The sequence below is a fragment of the Barbus barbus genome (assembly GCF_936440315.1).
Source record: "Barbus barbus genome assembly, chromosome: 14".
Lineage (NCBI taxonomy): Eukaryota > Metazoa > Chordata > Actinopteri > Cypriniformes > Cyprinidae > Barbus > Barbus barbus.
Genome location: NC_136742.1, coordinates 24,448,160 through 24,473,674, shown reverse-complemented (window position 1 = coordinate 24,473,674; position 25,515 = coordinate 24,448,160). Strand labels below are relative to the sequence as shown.

The 25,515-nt window shown below is 38.5% G+C and overlaps 1 protein-coding gene across 1 annotated transcript in view; it reads right to left on the bottom strand.

Moving 5' to 3' along the window:
* The window catches only part of LOC306879871 (polypeptide N-acetylgalactosaminyltransferase 14-like), a 51,592-nt gene that overhangs the window by 11,446 nt on the left and 14,631 nt on the right, over positions 1-25,515 (bottom strand). Inside the window, exons 3-8 of the mRNA XM_079433094.1 lie at positions 17,186-17,284; positions 5,460-5,527; positions 5,245-5,310; positions 2,790-2,911; positions 1,949-2,036; positions 1,593-1,677 (exon numbers count right to left, since the gene is read on the bottom strand). Of these exons, the coding sequence (XP_079289220.1) occupies positions 1,593-1,677; positions 1,949-2,036; positions 2,790-2,911; positions 5,245-5,310; positions 5,460-5,527; positions 17,186-17,284 (528 nt within the window). The remainder of the gene's footprint in view (positions 1-1,592; positions 1,678-1,948; positions 2,037-2,789; positions 2,912-5,244; positions 5,311-5,459; positions 5,528-17,185; positions 17,285-25,515) is intronic.

The following is a 25,515-nucleotide window of genomic DNA, read 5'->3' as shown; positions in this document are numbered from 1 at the left end:
TCCTCTTCTCTAAAGCAGCGCAGCATGGCCTCGCCCCCTTTGCTGCATGTTCCTGGGGGGCGGGGTTTATCTGAGTAACTCGTTGTAATCCCTATGAGCCGTTTTTGTAGGTATTAAACTGCCATAATTTTAAAAGACTCAGTTTGCATTGAACTTTCAGCTTCGTAAGTTTGCAGACATTGTTTGCTGTATGCTCAAACAGCAACATTACACACCAACTAACGTTAAAAAAGTGAAATCGCAATCAAGCACCCCTTTAATTCTAACATATTAAATTTAAATAAATTTAAGTCATCCTGCGGCCCCCTTGGAAGCTTTCTGAGGCCCTCTACACTGTAAAAAAATATTTTTGAAGCTCAAAAAACGAATTTTTACATCAATCCGTGTTCTACGTATATTATGGTAAGGAAAGCCCTAGCGCATGTCCTGAATGAGTTACGGGACTTCCGGGTCCGAATACAAGACGATCGGCATAAATGGAAGGATCAGAGAAAATGTAGATCATATATATGTAGATCATATTTTGAGTATTTAGAATCTGATCGGGACGAGGTAGTCAGTGAGAAAGATGCCTTTACAGACACAGAAACATCTCTAGTTGTGTCGTGGATGGACTGATAACCCATCAATATGAATTTTGGGAAGATTTAATACGTGATCTATATATGTGTGTGTGTGTGTGTGTGTATGTGCATGCGTGCGTGTGTATGTACAGTATGTATATGTATGCATGTAGCCTATATGTGTGTTTGTGTGTATAAACGTTTGTGTGAGTGTGCCTGTCTGTTCTGTTTATTGAATGCAATTTCAGTTATTCATATAATTATTTACAGGTGAAAGAATATGACATTTGTATGTATTTTGCTTGAAAATGCACTACTTTGATAAAAATGCATTTTTCTCAGTTTTTTGTCCAAATTGTTGTATTTCTGATGAAACCAATGTGCATTCAAGTGGTGATAAAAACATGAACACATAAAGATATAATAAAATAGTTTTTTTTTAATTAAAAGCAGAGGCTCGGTTCTTTATTTTGATATATAATATGTTCATATATTCATAGCAGAAAATATTCTGAGGGCCGTCAAATTTAGGTGAAAATTATCAAAAATGTTGGCGGTGGCTGGCAACTAAAAAAAACGCTGACAGGGAAAGTTAATTGTGAGGTTTACTAGGAATTTCTGAGTAAAAATGGTTCCTACACCAAATGTTTTTTTCAGTGTAGTTGAGAACCACAGCGCTAGTTTAATACTATGGTTAGCAATTTGTTCAAGTTCCCAAGTCTAAATACAAACAATAGTTATAGAGATGCTAACAAACACTTTCAATAAAATGAATCATCATTTCAAACTTAAAAATTCTGTTTTACTTCATTTGACAGAAGTTAAATGTGAATGCCATTTCATGTTGTTTCTAAACCTCCTTTTAAACCCTTTTTTTCTGAAAGTAAACTGAACTTGTAAACAAATAATTTCAAAATTCTCTGTAGATTTTAAACATGGTGCTGAAAGCCTAAAAGGTGCTGGACCAAACCTCTGTCCTCATTTGGCAGAATAGTTCTAATAAAAGCCCTTCTGCTTCCCTTCACCTACTTAATAGGCTCTGTAGGGTCAGCTCTCTTGGCTCGCTTTTCAGCTGATAGTTGCTCCCATTTAAAATGTAAACTCCAGTCAAATCCTGCATCAGAGATAGAGAAAGAGAAGAAGAGAGGGAGATCAATGAAGATCTTTTTGCTCTAATTTATTGTAACTTTAATTATTATAAGTCATAATTACACACCGCAGCGGTGGTGATAATTAAAGTGTACTGCCGATGATAGGCCGAGGCTTTCATCACAGCTAATTGTTAGATTTGTTTCTGTGTGACACTGCTGATTGGGGACTATGACCGGCGCCCCTTGATGTCGGCGGTGCGACAGCGAATGAAGGATTATAATTGCAGCTTTTACCTCCTCGCAAATCTGAGGAAGCGGTGACATAGGCAAACGTGTCCATATTAATGATGTCAATCACAGGGCTGGCGACACAGGTCGGGTCCTGAAAAATGAAAATATTACAAAATGAGACAAAAGAACACAAGAGATTTAATAAAGAATGTGAACGGCTCGACTCTCTGTCTGTTCAGCTTGATTTCACAACAAAGGAGGTGGAACATCAGCGAGCGCTGGGATTATATGTGTTACTAAGAGCGAGTGAATGTGCACACACTCTCGTCCAACATCATTACACCAGACGCTCTGACCTCATCGCTCAACTCTCTCATGCCTCACAATACTGTCCTGCTGAAAGAAAAGAATACTTGAGATGTGTCAGCACTACTGGCTTTTCAAACTACTTCAAATTGCTTATGAAATGCATTTTGAAAAAATTAGATTTTGTGAATTTTGTTCTGGGTAAAAAAAAAAAAAAAAAAAAATCTCTTTTGAGTTAATGTCTGTAATGATTGTGAATAAAGTCACCATTTTTTTGTGGTGAAAAACATTTTTATTTTTTGTAATATATGCTGCTAGCAGTTTATATGCACAAAATGATTTAAAAAGTTTTTAAATGTATTTTTTGTTGTTGAAATATGCTGCTAAAATATATCAAATAACAGTTCTGCTAGCAGACAGAACAAAGCATCAGGATATTCATGCTTGTGCTTGGCAAGTGGTGCTGCTTTCAGTGCCGCCTCCGTTCTTCCTGCTGACTCTCTTCTATTGAAAATGAACTGAAAAAGGAGACAGTTGCACAGAATCCAGGTAGAAATCCTCAATAGACTATTGAAACAATATAAGTACAAAATTTTACCTCTTTGACCCTCTGCAGTAGTGGAGGCAGCCAATCTTTGTTGACCTCACAGTGACTGTCCAGAAAGGTCAGGATCCCGGCTTCTGCAGCGTCCGCCCCTCGAACCCTGGACCGGATCAGTCCTGCGACACACACACATAGATCAGGGACGCTGAAGAATTCACTGTCCATCAGAGCTGCGCATTACATCTGTTGAGAAGCCTGTTAAACTGACAAATACTCTCATCTCAACAATCTCATTCACAGAAAAAGATACGAGAAGAGCCATTTAAATCTGATTAGTTGAAAGGACAATTAAAGCCTTATGGTTATTATCGAATCAGAGCAAGAAGCTTTTCCATGAAGGCAAGGCTGTTAAATCGGTAGAGCCTGACTGAGGAAGCATAATAATTGTAAACGTGCAAGACTCGTGCAAAGTTTCACGCTGCACGGCAACTTCAGCCAATTAAAAATCCCATTTCATCCTCAATAAGGCTGTATTTACCAGATGGGTGAGCGCACACTCTACAGAGTTGTTGAGAGCATGCAGGCTGTGTTTGTGTGGACGTGCATATTGGGCCAGTGTGGCCCCTCTGTGTATGCGCTGGGCAGATGGAGAAGGAAAGAGAGAGCGAGAAAGACAGACAATGAAAGAGAGAGCGAGAGTGAGTGAATGGCAGAGATTACACTCACCTACAGCTAATAGAGTTAACATAGCAGAACCGCACACCCTGTTTGTAGCTCCGGGACGACAATAGGGTTTAAATGCCTTAAACCTTTTAACAATTTTCTCTTGTACAGAGTTGGCTGCACAGGGGTTTTATGCATTAATCAATGTTGTCTAAGCGACAATGTGTGACAGTGTGTAATGGAACCTCGGAGCGCTGGAATAAACAGGGAGGGGGCAGCGACTGGATGATCATTAATAATAAGAACTTTGAATTTTTCTTAGCAATGTTGAATGAATATTACATTATTATTCTTATTAATGTTATCATTATTATTGCTGCTTACTCATACTTTGGTTTTAGGGACAAACCCTAAGCCCTGATATTAAGCTTTTGTGCTCATTTAGAAGAGCTCTAAATAAGATGCAAATATTAGCTTATTTGCAGCTTATTTAGAAGAGCTGTGCTATTACTTTTCTAAGTGATTGGACTTGATGAAATTAGCAAATAAATCCAACAGACTTAAAATGAGGGAAGGAATCAAGCCTTATCTTGGGAGCAGTATATCATAGAGACTTTCATAGGGGACTTTTGACCACCTAGCAAACCCTCAGAACCAGTGTTGTTATCTAAAACTATTAACAATTGTTCATGGTAATTAAAATAAAGCTGGAATAAAATAAAATACAAATATTAGAAGAAAAAACTTGAACTTAAAACTGTTGCCTTGGCAACTAACTAAAATAAATAAGAAAGGAAATTATTAAAAATAAAACTAACAAATAAAATTAAAGCTACAAAGAAATATAAAAATAATGAAAAAGCTCAAAATACTCAAAATATTAATAAATACCATAATAATATACAAATAGCAACACCCTGCATCCATCCATAACACTGTGGAGAGTTGTATTGTTGCATCACGACCGGGGGTTCTGAATGAGGAAGCCTTACTCATATTACCTTCAGAATGTATGAAAATCTAGTTATTAACGTCTGAATGCATTTCAGCCCAGTGACATTAAAAGCATAGTGCTAATAAACTAAATGAGAAATTTAAATCCAAATTGGACATGGAAATTTATGTAAAGCTTGACCTGCTTAATTTACCAAAAAGGTAACCAGCCATAAGGATGACTTAACCTTTCAACATCCATAATGTTGTTAAACCATGCAAATGGGATTTCATTAAATATTAAGTGGGTATTTTAACCAAAGTCAATCTCTAAGGGCTCGGACAGCCATTCCAAACAACAGCCAGCATAAAATGCGCCACAGGCTGTACAGCAGTGGCAAAATCAATATTTGCTATATAACGGTTTAAGACCAATGTTTTCAGTTAGATGCACACCAAAATGCTCCGCTTACAAATGGATTTTTAAATGTTTATTTTTTATCACGAGTGTAAATCTGTGTGTATGCGAGCTGTTTGCAAACTAATCCATGCTCCGTCACCCTCTAGATTCAATATATCTGTTCATCCGAATGGAAAGATACGGATGACAGTACGAGTGTGTGGCGGCAAAACTGTATCTACTCTGTTTTCCACCTGTGCAACCGGTACATGGAAGGAAGTGTGAAACACTGGCCAGAGTTTCAGTCAATGTGCAGTAATCTTCCTCACAGTCTGTTCACCGCCACCCTCCCAGTAACACACCACCTGCTGTTAAAACACTCACCAGCACACGGGCAAAAAGCAAACAGCTGCTTTTAGAGTCTGGATGGTATTACTGGTGTGTTGCCAGCCCAAAACTAAATATTTAATTCATAGAGAGAGGGAGAGAGTGACAGAGTCATCACTGGCCTACCTTCTCTGCGTTTATTGCGAAGACACTTTACTTTGGGCAACTTGGTGAGAAGGCGGCAGTCATTTGCTGAAAGTAAAAAAAATGATTAAAATGTATTTAATTAATTAAAATATTTATCAAATGCATTGATTAAGAGTGCATTTATGACATATTGTTCAAATATTCATGCATTTATGACATCATCATTCAAATATGCTATAATGCACAGTACTCACGATCTTCGCTGAAATCGTCTACCAGTATGATTTCATGGATCAGATGCACAGGAGTCCGATTCAACACACTGAAGAGAAACAGAATTAAAACTGTTAGAACTACTGTACAGCAAAATAAAGCCTGTAATTAATGTTTTTATAGGCTATAAAATTATCAAATTTATCTTTGTTTAGGTCTATCTCAAATTGTTTTCTGTAACTGAAATAAATCTGAAATAAAATTCCGTAATTAAACATTACGTTTTAAACTTAAACATAAAAACCTTAAATGAAAATTAAAAATGTTACTTTGGCAACTAACAAAAATAAATTAAAATATTACAATTCACAAAAAAGTGAAATAAGTGTCGTGAAATAAGTATAAATTAAAGCTAAATACACATAAACAAACGAGTATAACAAAACTAAAATTTTAAACTAAAATGAATAATTATATTCATAACATATTCATACATATTTTTATTTAAATATAAATATAATAATTGATCAGGTACTTCAATTTAATTTCAGAACATTCACCATAATTTGGTACTGAGTTCTTTATGGGTTCACATTCAATTTAACATCATCGCATAAGATCTATTTCTGGAGAGATAGCCTTAATAGCAGAGTTGGGTATAACGTGTTAATTTAATTACTTTTCCTGGTAAAGCAGTAAAGTAATGTTACATTTTAAATTTCTGTATTTTGATTACAGTTACTTATGTCAATGAAATTACGTTACTTAAAGGGAGGGTACAATGCTGTTTCATGCATTCAGAGTTGTTTACACTGTTAAAGAGTTGGATTCTCATGCTAAGCGTGGACAAAGTTCCAAAAAACTATTTGGACGTATAACAGAGTATTTCTGTGCCAAAAATCTCACTTCCGGGTTAGGACAAGTTTCGGAGAGTTTTTTTCGATCGTGGTTCTTGCTGACGTAAACGATGGTGGAACTCCTTATATGGGCATTTCTCCTGGAAGAACGCGCCCGTGGACGCATCGACCAGAGCGAGAGCGAGCTCATCAACGCGTTTCATCCGGCAGCACTGCACGGGACTCACTCAGGAAGAATGTCTCTAAAGAAGTGTAATTTTGGTTGTGAGGGAAAGATAACCTTGTTCAACTTCCCAAAAGAACCCACCGTTACGTGAATAGTGGATATAGTTTGTTTTTCAGTTTCTCAAGTGTGTTTGTTGACGAACGTTTTATAAACAAGGCCCAGTTCGACGCTGGATTTGCACATCGTTTAATACTGAAAGATGGAGCAGTCCCAGCTATAAAAGATCCTGGTCGTGATTCAGAACTGCAGATGGTAAGTGAAACGGCATCAAATGTCTGTTTTTTGTTGGCGATTGGCGCAAGTGCTAGTCACTCTTTAGCTCCGCCCACACGGCACGCCTCCAGGAGCTCAGCTTTTTCCAGAGAGAATCGTAAAGCTGTATCTTTCTTTTATTAATATGATAAAACTAAAGACTTTTTGGAGATATGAAGGATGCAGTACTACTCTATAGGTACTCAAGATTAACATGAGAAAGGGTGAAACTGTGTGTGTTAGGTCCCCTTTAAGTTACAAATGCAGTGTTAAAAAATTATGAAGTAAAAATCATGTTTTGCGGGTCAGTATGCGCTTTAATCACCAGAGAATGCGAGCTTAAATGAGAGTCCTACAACATTTAGATATAATGAAAGGTTGCCTATCATATTTCAAAATGTTGCACTCGACATATTTTAGTCTGGCATTATAGTTTGGGAAAAGTTCAACAAGTGTACAATGTGTACAAGTTTATGTAACACTAATAAAGTAAAAAAAAAAAAAAAAAGACTCATCAGAATGATATCAACCACTGGATTAAACTGAATCGGCATCACAATTCGAGGCTTATTATTCCTCACAGTGGGTCTTCTTCCAAAAACAAAAAGTAGCTGAGATTAACTTAAATCTTTCTACAGAAGTGTCGTGAGCATTTACATGTTCGCGTGTCTCAAGCCTGGTTTCGCGCAGATGATTATCTTATAGCGTGCGATGTGCGTGGGCATGATCACATTATAGGTGAGCTCAGATGGGAAAGACTGGACCTCGCATTGGTTTCATACGGATTATTTGGTTTCGACATGATTAACTTCATTTAATAATAGACACTTCAAGCTTTCTTTAGATATACTGTATTTCTCATGTCATTTTCATTCATTCTAGTGACTTGTTTCAGGAAGATATTGGGAAGTCGTGGCCTAATGGTTAGAGAGTCGGACTTGTAATCCGAAGGTTGCGGGTTCGAGTCTCCGGCCGGCAGGGATTGTAGGTGGGGGGAGTGAATGTCCAGCGCTCTCTCCACCCTCAATACCACGACTGAGGTGCCCTTGAGCAAGGCACCGAACCCCCAACTGCTCCCCGGGCGCTGCAGCATAAAATGGCTGCCCACTGCTCCGGGTGTGTGTTCACAGTGTGTGTGTGTGTGTGTGTTCACTGCTGTGTGTGTGCACGTTGGATGGGTTAAATGCAGAGCACGAATTCCGAGTATGGGTCACCATACTTGGCTGAATGTCACTTCACTTCGCGGAGATTTGTTTTCTTTATTTTACAAAAACATTTTGTTGATATTGGGAGTGAATCAGGGTATACAAATAATAGGCCTACTTATCTGAAAATCCTGAACGCCCCCTGGATCTTGTGGACTGCAGCGAGCCCTACTTGCTAAAACCAGTGATATTGCCTTCTAGATTTAGGTTGAAGCCAATCATACAATGATGAGTTCTATAAGGACATCTTAAAAAACCTACATCAAAAATTATGAAGAATATTTAAAGGTTTTAAATTGGTATCAGAAGTATTTTGATAATATCTGCATAGTCAGTAATAGGAAGAATTAGTTGGGAGATTAATCTTTTCCTTACTTGAAATGAAAAGCAATTAATTGAACGATAGAGAGAACTTAGACACCTATATGATTTTTTAATAATACAATCAATGTGATACTTAAAAGACAATTCGGTATCAAGCCAAATACCAAGTTATTTAAATAGGACAACTTTAGATAGGAGTGACCCATCTTCAAAACTAATATCTAAATCAAAAGAGTGAGGACGATGCCATTTTTTAAAGAACACCATACTGCCGTGCAAAGGCAAAAGACCGTAACTTTTGATATTTGATTTTTGTTATTGATATTTTTGGGACATTCAAGACATGCTTTATCATGTACTTAAGTATCTTGAGTCAATTTCATTGTTTTGCCAAGAAAATAATGGGTGGTCTCTACCATAACTTCAAAAAGCCCCGGAGAAACGAAGGCAGAACACCGTATAACACCAGTAACGGCATTTTCACTTTGTTTGGAACGCTCAAATTGAGTTACGGAGTTCTGCCTTTGTTTAGCCGCGCGTCAAAATGAAGTTATGTGCTGGTTGGAGTTATACGGTGTTCTGCCTTTTTTACTGTCCATTAAAGTCTTCCGCATTATAATTACGGTGTAGACAAACGAATTAGATCGCGATCTACCAAACAGCTCCATATAACAAAGCACTGTAACGATCAGACACCTTGGCAGCAATACATAATCGTGAATAACCTTTAAAGATTTTTTTTTCCTTTTTGTAATGCAGATTATTCACCTGGCTGTCACTTCTAGTTGGATGCGTGTGTCCTTGTATGCCGTAGCATGTAGCATGATCAATCATAAAATCAGTAGCCTAACAGTTCACAATTAAATCCATATCCTACATTTTCTTGTAACCCGATAAAATCAATCCATGTCGCTGAACGTCGTCAGAGATGTTTAATCCACACGCATTTCTGAGCATGTCTGCTTCCTGCTAACTTGAAAGTAAAGTAATTAGTAATCTGATTACTTTTTAAGTGCAGTAATCAGTAATGTAATCAAATTACAGTTTTAAAGAAATAATTAGTCATTTGTATTGGATTACTTTTTTTTTAGTAACTTACCCACAGTGTTGGGTGTAACGCGTTACTAAGTAACGCGTTACTGTAATTAAATTACTTATCCACTGAAAAAGTAAAGTAAGGGATTACTGTTCATTTTTATGTAATTTAATTACAGTTACTTATAAAGTACTTGCGTTACATACAGTAAATAATTTCAACAGTTCTAAAAGCAATATTGAATTTGAAATCTAAATTTACTGTCTAAAGATATTGAATGCAACGGCTTTAACCCTCCGCGTGCGGGTGCGTTCACGTTCAGATTTTCCTGATTCACAGAGAAACCTTAAATACTCAAATCAGGGCCGGCACCAAGAGGGGGCATTCGCGGGCAGAGTTACGGTGCCCCCCACTTTCCATCCTCTCCCCTTCTTGCTGAACGTGATCGTTTCGAAAGCGAAAGTGAAACCGGTAAAACAGCGCACATAAGAAAGCGATTGCACGCTTTAGCGAGCGTCAGAAACTGCACGCAATCACAGATTGCACGCTTCCCATCCCACCCCGACCCCCCCCCCCCCACCACACACACACACACACACACACACACACACAAAACGTGATTTGTGCCCCCCCCCCCCCGAAATTCAAATGCCCCTCTGATGGAGGTGCCCTGGCGCCGGCTCTGACTCAGATACATATAAGACTAAAATCAATAGAATCTAAAAATCTTGAAGTGTCTACTTGACACTTGAACGAATTCAAATTAAAAACTAATGTTTCTGATTATGCAATCCGTATGAAACTAAAGCAAGGTACAGTCTTTCCCGTGTCTGAGCTCATTATATGCAGTCACCTGCGCGCATATGCCCTCACCTAGATACAAAATTTTTTTAAAATATTAAGAAAAAAAAAATCATCTAATATTCATCATTTTTGAAAGAAGACCTGCTATGAGAAATTTACCTCATAAGAACAGCGCGATCTGACATTATTCAGCAGAGAAGATAATTTCTGTAATTTATTCTTTCCTACATTAGTTAACGTGTTATTTTGACATAAACCTGTACAGATTTTACTAGTTGTGCTTTTCCTGAACCTCTTGCCAAACTGAAATGTATTGTTTAACTTTTAAGCCTTTTTGTTATTCAGATATTTTGCAGAGTATTTCTATTTGTTAACCAAAGGTGGTTACATTTTTTTCATAATTTTTTTTAAGTATTACAGTTGTTTTAAAGCTAAAAGGCTAAACTATTCTATGTTTGACTCGAATTGAAAGAATATAGAGTTTAATTTATATTAAGGTTTATAGGGATTTTAAGATGTAGCCTAATTAGCGATTTGAATAATTAAGTTACTTATTGAGTAACTAAGTTACTTTTCAGATAGAGTAATTAGTAAAGTAATTTAAATACAATATTGATGAAGTAATTAGTAACTGTAATTAATTACTTTTTGAAAGTAACTTACCCAACACTGCTTACCCAACACTGCTTACTAGCTACCAAAATTGAATAAAATTGAATTATTCATAATTAATTTGTTATACTTTTCAGCTGACTATCTTCAAACTATTAAAGAATATAATGCATAACATTGTAAAACAGTACTGCAAAAAATGTGCTTACAAAAAGTCCAGAGATAAATAAGCAGTTATGTTGTTAGCCAGGTATGGAGGGTGACACTGGGGCTGCATTGTGGAGTTGAAGAGCACAGACCTCCTCTAAACCTCTTTTCTTTGTCCTCACACTAGGTGACTGATTGCATTGCACTCACGCTCACAGGTATGTTTCCACATGTCTGAGTCAGTGAGACACATTCATCACAGTTCTCCCCTGTACAGCACATGTGCACAGATACAAACGCTCACATAAACACAAGCACAATTCACATTCACTTTGCATCTCTACAGAGCTGTAGGATCCTCATATTTCACTCAATCACCTCACAAAAAAACTTTCTTCCCTCGAGCAGAAATAGAAAATATAGTGCCTAGAAAGTGTAGTACAAGTCCAATATAAGCTCCTGCATCATCCCAAAATTGTATTTGCAATGTTTCAATCAATCGACCTTCCTCAATCTTACCTTGCTTCTCTCAAACAGGGAATTTTTAAAAATCAAAACATTTTACATATACTACACTGTTAGACATTTCTGTAATTTCCACAGTTATTTACTGTATATCACCCAGTATAATACTGCAAATTCCCTTTACAGTAAATAACTGTAATATCCTTTGCATCATGGGAATTTTCTGTGACGTCAGACCCCACTTACAGTGACTTACTGTATTTTTTTTAAATTGCTGTATACTACTGTATTTGCTGTAACGGTCTCTTTGGTGCCATTCTATTGAGGTCGTTTTATTTTCCTCATTTCTTACATTTGGATTGACACAATTTGCCCTACACCGTGTCTACAACACCGCAACAGATTGGGACTGACTACACTGGATGTGTTACATTGTAATGATAGGAAAAACCATTTGTCCTTTGTGTCAGAAACAGCGCGAGCCCTTGGAGTACATCTGTACGTCAGAAATATACCGGAGCATCACTTTACTGTCGGCATCCACTGTAGATAATTTATATAATGGATTCTATATTGTTGTCTGTTGTCGAGTCGCGCCGCTCCACTCGCGTCCACTCCAAGAAAGACACGCAGTGGGTTTTACCCGGGGATGAACCCGCGAGAGAGGAAGAGCTCCGGAGAACATCTGCGCTGTGTGTTGGTGCACCTTACGAGAGAATAAGACCAGCAAGCAAGGTAAAAATATATGTAAGTTTGTCTGTGTGTTTGTGTCAGATTTTTGCACACCAGTTTAACCGATAGTAACATTTACTCGTCAACATGGCGGTTACAGAACTTTACCACGGTAAACTGCGCTGTAGTTTCAAACGACTTTTGTCAGCTTATTGAATAAAGTAACCAAATTAAAATTATTTTTAACGAGCAGCGCTCATTTTATATTAACATTAGGTTAACTAATGTGAAATTTAGTTCAGGTGTTAGTAGTTAATGTTGGCCAGTAACCTATTGAGGAAATAAAATCGTACGTTAGCTAGGTTAAACAAGTTTTATGGCTAGCTGCCTTTCTAGTTTTAGAATTAGTTTGTTATAGTTTTTAATGGAATTTAAGATTTACTGCATTTTTTGTATTTGTGTTTTAAAGGCAACTGCAATGAAGCATCAAGAAAGACATGAGCAGGCCAGCCACCCTGAGACTGATAATTCATGGTAAGAGAACAACTCTGGTTTTGGGAGATTGTATTCTATATGAGGTTTGCCTTTTAAAAGTGTGCTATTTCTACTTCTTGTTTTTCAGAGAAGACATTTCTTTCACTTACAAAGTGGATGGTGAGCAAAGGTGGTGGCCACGTTTTGGAGCAGCACCTGGGTTTTACAGATGGCTATGTATTCTTTGGCTGTTTGTCTTTTTTCCCCATTATTTTTCTGTTGCCTAAAGATTCTTAGTGAGGATAAGTCCAGAGAATACAACATAATGCACTGCAAAACGTCCTAAGACAGGAGAAATGGTGAAGATGCACTGTTCCAGCATTGGAAGTCTGTATTTTAAGTGGTATACATGCAATGTTTTAAATAAAGAATTTGATATTTTGTAATTATTGTGTCTGTTTTAATTGAATGCCAGTAATACCTATGCAGAGTAAAAATAAAATGAATTCTATATAAAAATTATAAAATCTAATGAAATCTATATTAAAATGAATGAATTACAGTAGTTTACTGATGAATTGGATTTCACAGTAATTTACTGTAAAACAGTACAGTTTGCTACAGCAAATCTTAATTACAGTAACTTAAGTTACTGTAAAAACCCTTTGAAATGTCTAACTCTTACGAGTGTCTGGTGTGTAAACCAAAGCGCACGACGAAGGAGTACAATATAAAGAGTTCTTTTAATTATCCACAGACTGGGCAGGACACAACCAAACACAAATCCAAAACGACAGCAGACAAAGGAACATGGGAGAACACAGGCTTTAAATACTAAACGTAATCAGGGAGGAACAGAAAACAGGTGTGTAACTAATTAATCAAAAACCATAGAAACAAACATAGACATAGAAACTAAACTAAAACAGATCATACATGTAACACTAACAGTGTACTTGGAATTAAATGCTTTTCATTGGGAGGTTTTTGCTTTCAAGTGACAGTTACTTTGCATGCTGATTTATTTTGATTGAAGTATTCATTTGGAATACTGTCCCTCTTATCGTTTTACACCTGCTCAAAGACTAATTATAAATCAAAGCACTTTTAACACCAATTTCTGCTGCTGTTTCCTATCAGTGCTGTACTGACTGTGAAAGTGAATGTCAGTATATTGATTTTTGGTTTTGTAGGTGGCTTTGTAGGAGCAGGGTAGCGCATTGGCTTCGATGCCCATCTGAAGCTTTGAAGTCTATCCAAACCATTAAACCGGGTCAGAAAACAGAAAATGTGGCTCTGAATTGTGCTGTATTTGGTAAAACACAGTTGATGAAAAAAGTTACTACATCAAAGCAGTTACATTACATTTACATGTATGTATTTTGCAGACACTTTTATCCAAACAAGAGCAATTTATAAAATGCAAAGTGCATTAGACAACAGTTACATGAGATTTTTTAAGCTTTTATATTTTTGGCTATAAACAATATAGGCCTACTGTAACTTTCAAAACTCAAAATGTCCTTCTGAGTCCCAAAAAAGGCCATTTAATCCAAAAGTTATAAAAAAAAAAAAAAAAAAAATGAACTAACAATTTAAATGGACAAGTGGAAGGGAAAAAAAATATTTAAAACGACCACAGTAATTTATTGCCATCTTGAAAGATATAAAGCGTCTCCTCCTTAATTGATTTTATAAAATGGTGACAGCAGCTATGTAATAAAGACATCAATAAATTAAACATTCTGAATAAATAATTCTTCAACAACAATTTATATAGTAAGTTAGCATAAACTCTCTACTGCCTTCGGATGCAAATAATGCAACATAGCAGCTTGCCATCCATCACACTGACACAAAGAATGCTAAAAGTTTCTTCAAGGCCCTTCTGCCAAATCAATTCACGTCCTTTCTCATCCATTTCCTGAACTGCTTTTTTTTAGTCTAGACAGTAGGAATTGCTCATCTTCAGACAGGAGGAAATCGTGCCTGTGTTGCATGGATGTCGCCAAGGTCTGTTCTGACCTCCCTATACCTGAGGGGTTAAGAAAAACAAACAGCCTTTCCGCATACCTCTTCTCACATCTCTCTCACTCGCTCTCCTTTGCCTGATAAGTAGCCGCAAGGAGAGACTGAGGAAACCAGGAAATGCTCCAGAAAGTTCTCTTCCACCTCTTAGGACTCCCCTGTAGTAATAACCTCTGTCAGCAGCAACACCCATCAAAAACTGCCTGGGGCCTACACTTCAAACCCACTCTGTTTAAATGCTTAGCCTTTGAGAGTGTTCATGTGAAGAGATGTTTGTGTGCGTTCATGTGCATGAGAGATAGAAAATCCCCACATAGGGAAAAGGTCATAGAAAGATAAGGTTTAATACTGCTTTGCCATCAAGGTGTCTGAGCATATATAGTCAGTCAACAGGATATTTTGATGTTATTATCGGAGCTGTTGTTAAATGGCTGGTAACTTTAACAAAGGTTCAGGGTTAAAGCAGGGCAGAAGTCATTTCTGCTGTGTGCGGGAGCTGCCATGACTAATGTGTGATGAGAGTAGTTTAGATTCGAAACACCTCACACCACATCCCTTCACTGCAGCCTCAAGAGCCAAACTGCACCTGGAAATTGTTAACGCTCCAAAAACAGTTTTTGACTTAATCTAACAAAAACAAACCAAAACCATTTAATTTTAATATTATAGTTAGAATACAGAACACTTCAGGTGCTTGAATCAATATATATTAATTTGTATACTTTTCAGTTCAATTAATGTAACAGCAAGTAATCTAAAAAAGAGTGAACTCAGACAGAATTGTGACATAGGCATTGTGATGTGTATTTTATCATTGGGTATTTGGCAACACCCAGCCCTAATATTTCTAGAACCATTAAGAAAATGAAGCCTATCCATGTGAACACTGAGAGGATTTCGTATTGTGACATTATTTTCATGAAAATTTGTAACAAACTCAGTTTCTCATTACTGAAATAATAGTTTTTCTTTTTATTTCTTTCAACACAAAATTTAAGAAAAACCTAAAAATATAAATTAAAAGTCCAATTTAATTTTGTAATGCTGATATACTATTATTGTTATTATTATTATTTTGCATTATGGCAATTAGAAGATGGGGATAATAATGTCTCAATGCAATAAAAAAAATTGGCTTCATTTTCTTATACAGAATATGGTATACATGTGTGTAGTCCTAAAAATAGGCTTCACTTTTATGTATATATATATATATATATATATATATATATATATATATATGAATATGAACTGCTTAGGAACTGATTATTAAAATGTACTCTTTGTCTCTTGTGGCCTTTTCTAAGCTATATTGACATGTGCCTTGCCCTAGAGCTACAGCAAGACTTACTCAGTGCTCTATCAACCTAAAGTAGGTCAAAGGTCAAGACTGAAAGTGAAGTGGGGTTTTTTTAGCATTGAAAGGGGAAAACCATTTGCACCAACACTGTCAGAAAAAAAAAAAGTGCAAATAATTGTACCTCTGGGTAGCTTGCTACTGGGTCATTAATTTGTACCTTATCTACCCTAAAAGGCGCATATTAGTACTTTAGAATAATAATATGTATCTTTAAGGTACTACTTAGGGCTGGGCGATATGAGCAAACATTTATATCCTGGTATTTTTTTGCTGATTTGCAGTATACATCTCGGTTAAAATCACATTCTAACGTTATAACATTGCAATCTAAAAACAAAAATAATGCTTTTAAAGCAGAAGTTAAATTTACTAAACTAAAAAAAACTAACTGTCCCTTTACAGTTAGAGCTATCATACAAATACACTTACTTGTAGGTTTAAAATTCTGCATATGTCACATTTATTGTCCAACTACAAATATTTCAGCAAAATGTATATTTTAGTCATAGTTATTGCGCTCCTATTTCATTGTGCTCTGTCTGTTTGGCACGCATGCGTGCGCCCGGCGCTCGTTCTAAATGAACTCTGTGAAGTTTAGCGGAGAATCGCAAAGCAAAAGCTCATGCACTTCTGACAGCAATATTTCCATGGCTTTCTAACATTTACAGATGGAGAATATACCTGTGAAATGTAAGTTATGCATTTAGGAAAACAGCACATTTCAACCACATTAAACAGCGCGTCTCTGTCAGCGGCACACGCAGCCTTTCAGTCAGAGCCGCTTTAAACTCAAACTATAGACTACTATATCTTATGAGTTTTTTAAAGCCCTTCATATAAAGCTTGTCACATGTTTAGAACAAATTGTATTAAGCAGTTTCTCTGCAGCAGTTCAGTCTGCGTCCTCCCTAGATATTATTTTCAGATCCGCTCGTTTCAAACTACTGTACATCGATATTAACGGTATTGCTTCATACCGTATCGCTTATAAAAAATATATCGATATATCGTACAAACTCGATATACCGCCCAGCACTAGAACTACTATGAACCTTTTATGGATAAATAATGTACAAAGTTATTCCTTTGAGAATACTACCTCAGTGACAAACAGTCATATCCCTGAAGGTGCAATTTTTGCACATTTTGTCTGAAAGTGAATAAGGCAAAAGGAAATAATAGTGCCCAGTTTTATGTAGCTCAATGGGGGCTAAAAGCTACATGTATTCTTTGTGACAAAAGGAAAAGGTACAAATATGCATAGCGGCAGCATATGAAAATGGAACTGACGGATTTAAGTCTTACCTCCGAACTGTGCGCAGCAGGGTAGATCGTGCCTCATTGTGAAACGTGATCACTATGGTAGTGGATGGCAGGTTGGGGTCATAGTGCAGTGTTGTACACCTGGGAGAGATAGGAGGGAGTAAAAATAATGAGACTCTGTGGTACTAATTAAGCATCAAGTTTAATGTGTGGCAAAACCTTTTCTTAATTTACACCTTAATAATCAAACGTGTTGGAGGTCAAGTCATCCCTTAGCATATGGCGAACAACAGCAACTGCTGAAATGTGTAAAGCGAGTGTTTTTAAGGTGCTTTAGTATCCAGTGAGCACTTAAGAATAAACAACATAAAACATGGGCCATGATTAAAAGAGATGTTGCCTGTATTATCAGGCCAACAGCACCCCGTTGTGTGGAGGATGAGGGAACATGTGGTTAGAATGGAAAGGACAGCAGGCAGAAACCAGAGGAGCGAAAGCATCAATAATGGAGGATCTGATTAAAAATAAATAGCATTTTTGCTTCACCCCAACATCAGAAGGAGTGGGCCAGTAAAAAGCACTTTGTTTTGAGGATGAACATTCTGACTTGCGGTAAACACCAACCATTACCCTGCAGTGCTCCACCTCAGAAATACCAGAGACTCAAGATTTTGGTTGTAAAGACTGGTGGACAAGAATAAAACTAAAGATCAAAATGACCAATTCAGTGTTATGTGATACATAGCCTTCCCGACTTAAAACATAAAACTACTGTATACTGACTACTGGAAAATGGAAAAAAACAGGTTACCCACTGAGCCATTTGTCCTTGGTGTATGAGAATAGCCTACAGAGAGTAAAAACAGACAGAGGATAGCCTTTGTAGGGAGCTTGTGTCCTAGATTCAGACAGGATGGGGTGCTCCCAATCTATACACACATTTGTTCTTCAACTATCTTTTTCATTTTCACACAGATGGAGAAAAATACATCTGACCTTCAAGATGGGGTGCAAGATGATCTCTAGAAATAGGCCTATTTTACAAATTGTTGTTAAAATTGTCATTTCAGTTATACATTTTTTTATGAAATACATTGTTACGCACTGGCCACCCATTGTCATGAAGCATAGTAAGAGAGAGTGATGTAATGTTATCTAAACATTTAAATATGTCCTATTTGCAAATGAATATTTAAAATGTATTGTTTTTATACTGTAGTTTTATATTTTAATATTTGTGTTTTAATTAAAGTGAATGAATGAATGAATGAATGAATTACATCACTCAAAATGCTTCGCGTGACAAGTAGTTTCCATCAGTTTTTTTATTAAATTCTTTTTTTTTTTTTTTATTCTTGGAGCTACTGTTTTGGTTCATGACAGAGAGCTCTTTATAGAAGATTTCTTGGGAATGAAAATGTGAAAAACATTTCCAGAATCAATGGTACTTAAAAAACAAAAAAAAACATTGTTGTGCTCTATTTTTATGGCTTTTGTTAACATTAGGCATAATAAAGCATTATCTTTACATCTGTGAACATCACTAAATAAGCTTTATTACTAAACCAAAAATGTATGGTGGTCTCATGTAAACCCACTATTCAAACCTTCTTAAATTAGTTATATTAGAAGAAGTATACTTACATCATAATCATCTAAGTGAATGTATATTTAATTTTGGGCTCAATATGGCTTGCTTAATTAATGGCTCTGTTCCAACCTGGTGAGCTGCCTTGCTGTCTGCTGCCCACACAGGCAGTCTCACAAATAGTGTTTCTCATGCAAACCACAGAGGATACTGGACGCAAAACTTTTTTTTTACTGTTAATATGTAACTAAGCTCACAATCAAATTCTAATAAGCATAACATACAAATATTGAGGCAAAATGGTCAATTAGTTATCAAGTTATGCTGCCTAGCTTTTGGAAGTCTTTGCATCAAGGACCTTGTGAATGATGTTTTGTAATGCAGCCTACGTAGGCAGTTCACTTGGTTTTGAAACAGAGCCAATTTGTCTGGAAAGCCTACTATTGAAAAAGCGCGAACTGACTGAAATTGACTGTTTACTGCATTAGCAGAGTGTAATTTAGGCCTTTTCCATCTTTTTTTTCACTCTAATGCGATCATTTAAATATTGAGTCAAACTGTGAAATAACGTGATATAGATTTCACAAATCATTAGACAAGCCAGAGCCTTTAAAATGGTTTAATCAGAGAATCAGCGCGTGGTTGTAACACATATACTGTAAAGAGCGGATGTATTTATGTTTTATGACAAAACTTTTGGGGGTTAAACAGTCGTGATAAATTTGCTTTGAAATTTGCTTTCGAGTACATATATATTCCTGCTTTGCTTATTCATGAATACAGTTAGATCAGCCTTAAACACACTTTATGAGCTAAGGGCTGTGTTCACAGTTTTATATGCTGTTTGAAGCCTCTACCGGAGGCAGCCTGGGAGCGGGATCCATCGCTCAATGCAGCCATAGCCCAAGGTCTTTTGAGATAGGGGGATGCTTTAAACAGCAAAACACAGAACATCATTAGAGTTTCTGTCAGAAAACAACATCTGGGAGAGGGGAAGCATATTGCTGTGTACTTGATATTTCGCCAAAATGATGGATGCGTCCCTGAGAAAATTGGGAACTGGGAATGTGGTCTTAGCGTTTTTCATTATGATGTATCCAACTCACTTTCCTTGAGAATGCTACTGCTGAACAAAAATCACAACATATGGCCTCACCAATAGAAATACTGCATATGACAAATAGGAAAAGGCAGTAAAAGCTAATTAAATATGCTGCTCTATTGAGTAATTGCTCTGCATATGTTTTATTGTTTATTATACACAGAACAATGATAGGACCCGACGAGGACGTTTCTCTCAAAAATATACATTCATGTCTCAGATTCTCTGTGGAGATGCGAATGTCCTTCAGGTGCTGCTTTTGTTATACACACAATAGGATGTCTAAGTGCTCTAGGGAACCGAGTGACACTGCTTCAACCTTGGCAAGCCTGAAAGGCCCAGGAGACAGCATGTCTTTCGTTAAGCTTGAGCTGTGATGAAAATTAAACATGCTCACATGCCGTAGATGGCCCAAAATATCCGAAGACCTCCAAAAAGAAGCAGTTTTGTCCATTTTATTGATAAGGCAGTGGAGACCTAACAGGAAACGAGAGGGAAAACTGGAGATATCATGGTCTCTCGAGTTGATAATGAGCATGAGATCATCGGTTTTAAAGGGCCTGTGCTTGATTTGGAAGGATGCTGGTCTAATTGGCTACTGCTGATGATCTGAGGCTCTTCCTCTCAGGAATGCCACATGCACATGCCCATCATCACTCAGCAGTGGGAGTGGATACAGGGTGGTTGACTCTAATTAGAAGAAAGAATGACATTTCTGTAATATAAAACCTAAAACGCAAGTCATAAAGGCATCAATGAAATACTGTCAATCATGCTGCTGGAAGGAAGAAATTAAACAGCAACTTTTTCAAACATATTGCTAATTAGGAACAAAACAAAAGAATTTCAGTGTTTTGTCCTTTGTGAGTAAATGCATATGCCCCCTCAGATTTTTGAGTCAAGTGGATTTTGAATGCAGTTTCCAAAAGACAAAAAAAATAGCTGAATAATATTTTTTATATTTTATACAATCACACCTGCATGATTGGAATGTGCAGTGCGGTATAACATCAGTTGCTAAATTCAAATCTGCTGTCGCTGGATGGCACCGCGCCAGAGACAGACACATTTTGACAGCACTGCACATTCTAACCAATCACACATGATTTTGTTGAGCATATGAATTCAATAACCAGTCAGAGGCGTTCAGATGAGGTATCGCTGAAATCGCTGAAATGCCGGGGTTTTGTTCACTCGCTCGCTGAAGGAATCCTGCTCTCTGACGAATTCTCTCATCAGAAACAAGAAAGTGCAGATGTGCGTACTGTCACGGTTCATGGGTCCGTGTGCTCATTCCTGTGTGTGTGTTATGTGTGGTTTTCTGCCACATCTGGCAACCCCGCTTCCTAATCAGGTGTTTCACCTGCAGCTTATTTCGCTGCCTATATCTGGGTCGCTCTTTCAAGATCCTTTGTCAGTTTGTTGTCTCGCTCACCTCTGTTTGTTCTCTCCTTGACTTCTAGTGGGTTTTCTGTGATCATGCTCCGGTCCTGCTTGGATTTGTTTCCTCCTCAGCTGGATTTCTGTTCTCACGGACATTTGCTCTATGAGCTAGGACATCACTCTTGGATTTTGAAACTGCTGTTGTTTCCAAATTCTGAGAAGTCAATAAACTGTTTCTTCACTCGCAATTAGATTCTTTAGAGTCTTTGATTTCGTGACAGAACGAACTGACCAAGAAGATGGATCCAGTGAGTGCCTCTGAGCTAAGAAGCTTCTTAGAGAACAGTATTGCAAGAATGACTCAGCACGAGGAACAAATGGTGAGCACTGGCCGCGCCGTTCAAGCATTGGTGTTGCAGGTCTCTGAATTAACCTCCCAGTTTCAGTGTTTTAAGGTGGAGTCCACACAACAGCCCACTGTGCACAATCCACCTGCTGTTCCAGATGCATGTCGTACTATCCACTCTGCTGAACCTTGGTTGCCGCCTCCCACTGTCTACTCCGGTGAGCCTCACTTGTGCCGTCCTTTTTTGACTAAATGCTCTTTGTACTTTTTTCTTCAGCCTTCATCATTTCCTACAGAGGAATCTAAAATAGCGTTCGCTATCACATTACTTTCTGGATGGGCCGCTCTCTGGGGCACTATGGTCTGGGACAACAAGCACCAGTGTGTTTCCTCATTCCAGGCTTTCTCGAGCAAAGGTTTTCGATCGAGCAGCATCCGGAAGAGAGGCGGCACGGATCTTGGCGGAGTTACGCCAGACTCACCGAACAGTTACAGATTATTGTATCGAGTTCTGTACCTTGGCAGCAGAATGCAGCTGGAACGCCGAGGCTCAGTGGGACATGTTTTTGGAAGGACTGGCTCCTCATATCCAAAACGAAATCTGTGCCCTGGATTTACCCAACTCTTTGGATGGGCTTATTGACTTGGCTATCCAGGTGGATGCCAGGTTGCAGTGGCGAGTTCAGCACAGACCTCTTCTCTTGGCTACAGATCGTCTGGCCCGGTCTACATACAACCCCTATGAGGCGCTTGACGAAGTCTCGGATTCCGAGCCCATGCAAATGGTATGGTCTCGTCTTTCTCCGGATGAGAGGGAGAGACGCCGAAGCTGAGGATTATGTTTATATTGTGGGGAGGCTGGTCATATGGTTGCACAGTGTCCGTCCAGTAAAAGCTGGAGCCCGCCAGTAAACAAGAGGTTACTGGTGGGCGGGTTCACTATGGAACAGACCTCCCGCACTGTCACTCATCTCCCAATCAAGATTCATTGGGACTCGGACATATACAGCTGTCAAGCTCTCATTGACTCGGGAGCTGAGGGTAATTTTTTGGATTTTACTCTGGCTCGTAAGCTTAAGGTTCCTGTATTTGTCTTAAGAATCCCATTTTTGTCGTTGCCTTCAGCGGTCAATCATTGTCTCCTGTTACTCACACCACAGGATTGATAAGACTGGTCACCACGGGCAATCACACGGAAGATATTCATTTTTTTCTGACTAATTCTCCTTCTGTTCCCATAGTTCTCGGTCATCCCTGGTTGACTTTACACAACCCCCACATTAACTGGGGTCACGATTACGTCCTGGCCAGGAGTGATAAGTGTCACGCTTCTTGTCTGTTGTCTGCCTGTCCTTCTGCGTCTTGTTCTGTTTTTCAGGATGAGCATGGGGACCTGTCAAATGTGCCTAGTGAGTACCTCGACCTGAAGGGAGTGTTTAGTAAGTCTTGAGCTACTTCTCTTCCTCCGTCCCTATGAGTGTGCTATTTACTTATTGCCAGGTACGTCTCCACCTAAGGGCAGATTATATTCACTTTCCGCTCCGGAGAGAGAGGCCATGGAGAAATATATTTCTGATTCTCAAGCTGCTAAGATCTTCCGCCCCTCTTCGTCCCTGGTGGGTGCGGGGTTCTTTTTCGTGGAAAAAAAAGATGGTTCCCTGCATCCTTGCATCGACTATCGGGGGCTGAACAGCATCACGGTAAAGAATACTTATCCTTTGCCGTTGATGTCTTCTGCCTTCATTGTTTTTCACAAAATTGGATCTCCGTAACGCTTACCATTTGGTCCGCATGAGAGAGGGGGATGAATGGAAGACCGCTTTTAATATCCCCAGGGGGCACTTTGAATATCTTGATCTTCCGTTCGGTTTTCGAACATTCCCGCGGTCTTTCAGGCACTCGTCAATGACGTGTTGAGAGATGTGCTCGATCAGTTCATTTATGTCTACCTGGATGACATATTGATTTTTTTCTCACTCTCTCCAGGAACATTCAGTACGTAAGGCGAGTGCTTCAGAGGTTGTTAGAGAATGGGCTTTATGTCAAGACGGAGAAATCCGTTTTCCATGCACATTCAGTCCCCTTTTTGAGGTACATCGTGTCGGCCGAGGGAGTGTGCATGGACCCCGACAAGATTAAGGCTGTGGTGGATTGGCCAATCCCAGATTCTCGTAAGGCCCTGCAGAGGATTCTGGGCTTTGCCAATTTTTACCGGCGTTTTAGTCACAATTTCAGCCAGCTAGCTTCTTCTCTGACTGCCTTAACCTCCACCAAGACTGCATTCAGGTGGTCTAACGCAGCTGCGTTCACCAAACTAAAAGGCTGTTTTGTTTCAGCCCCTATTCTCGTCATCCCTGATCAGTCACGTCAATTTGTGGTGGAGGTTGATGCTTCAGAGGAGGGAGTTGGTGCGATTTTGTCCCAGCGCTCTTACTCGGATGACAAGGTGCATCCTTGCGTGTTTTTTTCTCACCGTTTATCTCCCGCCGAACGCAACTACGATATTGGTAATAGGTAGCTGCTGGCAGTCAAACTTGCCTTGGAGGAGTGGCGTCATTGGTTGGAGGGTTCGGGGATTCCTTTCATCATCTGGACCGAGCATAAGAATTTGGAATACATCAAATCCGCCAAAAAGTTCAACTCTAGGCAGGCTCGGTTGCCTTTATTTTTCAGTCATTTTGACTTTTCTATTTCTTACAGTCCGGATCTAAAAACATCAAACCTGATGCGTTATCCAGTATTTTTGACCATTCCGAGCGCCCGTCTTCTCCCAAGCCCATTTTACCACAGAAGGTGGTCATCTCTGTGGTGTCTTAGAAGATTGAATCGAAGGTTCCCACGGCCTCTGAAGGGGTAACGCCCCCGCCCGGATGCCCACCAGGTCGTTTGTTTGTACCTGAGAGCTTACGGTCTGACGTCATTCGATGGGGTCATTCTTCCAAGCTGGCTTGTCATCCTGGGGTGAGGCATTCCACATATTATTAAACAGCGATTCTGGTGGCCGTCTATGGCTCGTGACATACAACTTTTTGTTTTGGCTTGCTCTGTCTGTGCTATTTCTAAGACTTACAATCGACCCTCTGCAGGACTCCTCCAGCCGCTGTTAGTTCCTTCGAGACCCTGGTCCCATATCTCGCTAGATTTTGTTACGGGTCTCCCGCCCTCTCAGGGCAACATGGTAGTTGGACCGGTTCTCGAAGGCAACTCATTTCATCCCTCTGCCCAAACTGCCATCTGCCAGAGAAACAGCAGTTGCTGTCATTGACCACGTTTTTCGCATTCATGGCCTCCCGACGAGCGTGGTCTCTGACAGGGGGCCTCAGTTTATTTCCAAATTTTGGAAAGAATTGTGTCACTTATTAGTCTTTCTTCTGGATACCATCCTCAGAGTAATGGTCAGACAGAGAGAGCCAACCAAGACTTAGAACGCATGTTACGATGTTTGGCTTCACAGAATCCGTCCTCCTGGAGCCAGCAGCTCTCATGGGTTGAGTACGCACATAACTCTTTACCGGTATCGGCTACGGGCCTATCTCCGTTTGAGGGTAGCTTAGGGTACCAGCCACATGCGATGTAAGTAGGATACTCATTTAACAGTGTAAACAGCTTCAGTTATTATAATGAGTTTTTGAGAGTACTTAAAATGTTTTTTGATACTGTAAATGTTTTTTCTGTACAATGAAAGTGTTATAATTAGTAAATTACAATGATTTTATTAAATTCACATTAAATATAAATTCAGTCGTAAAAAAATATTGGTAACATTTTAGGGTCTCTTAACTAGTTGCTTATTAGCATGCATATTACTAGAATATTAGCCATTTATTAGTAGTAATTAAGCACATATTAATGCCTTATTCTACATCCCTAAACCTACTCAATACCTAAACTTAACAACTATCTTACTAACTATTAATAAGCAGCAAATTAGGGGTTTGTTGAGGGAAAAGTCA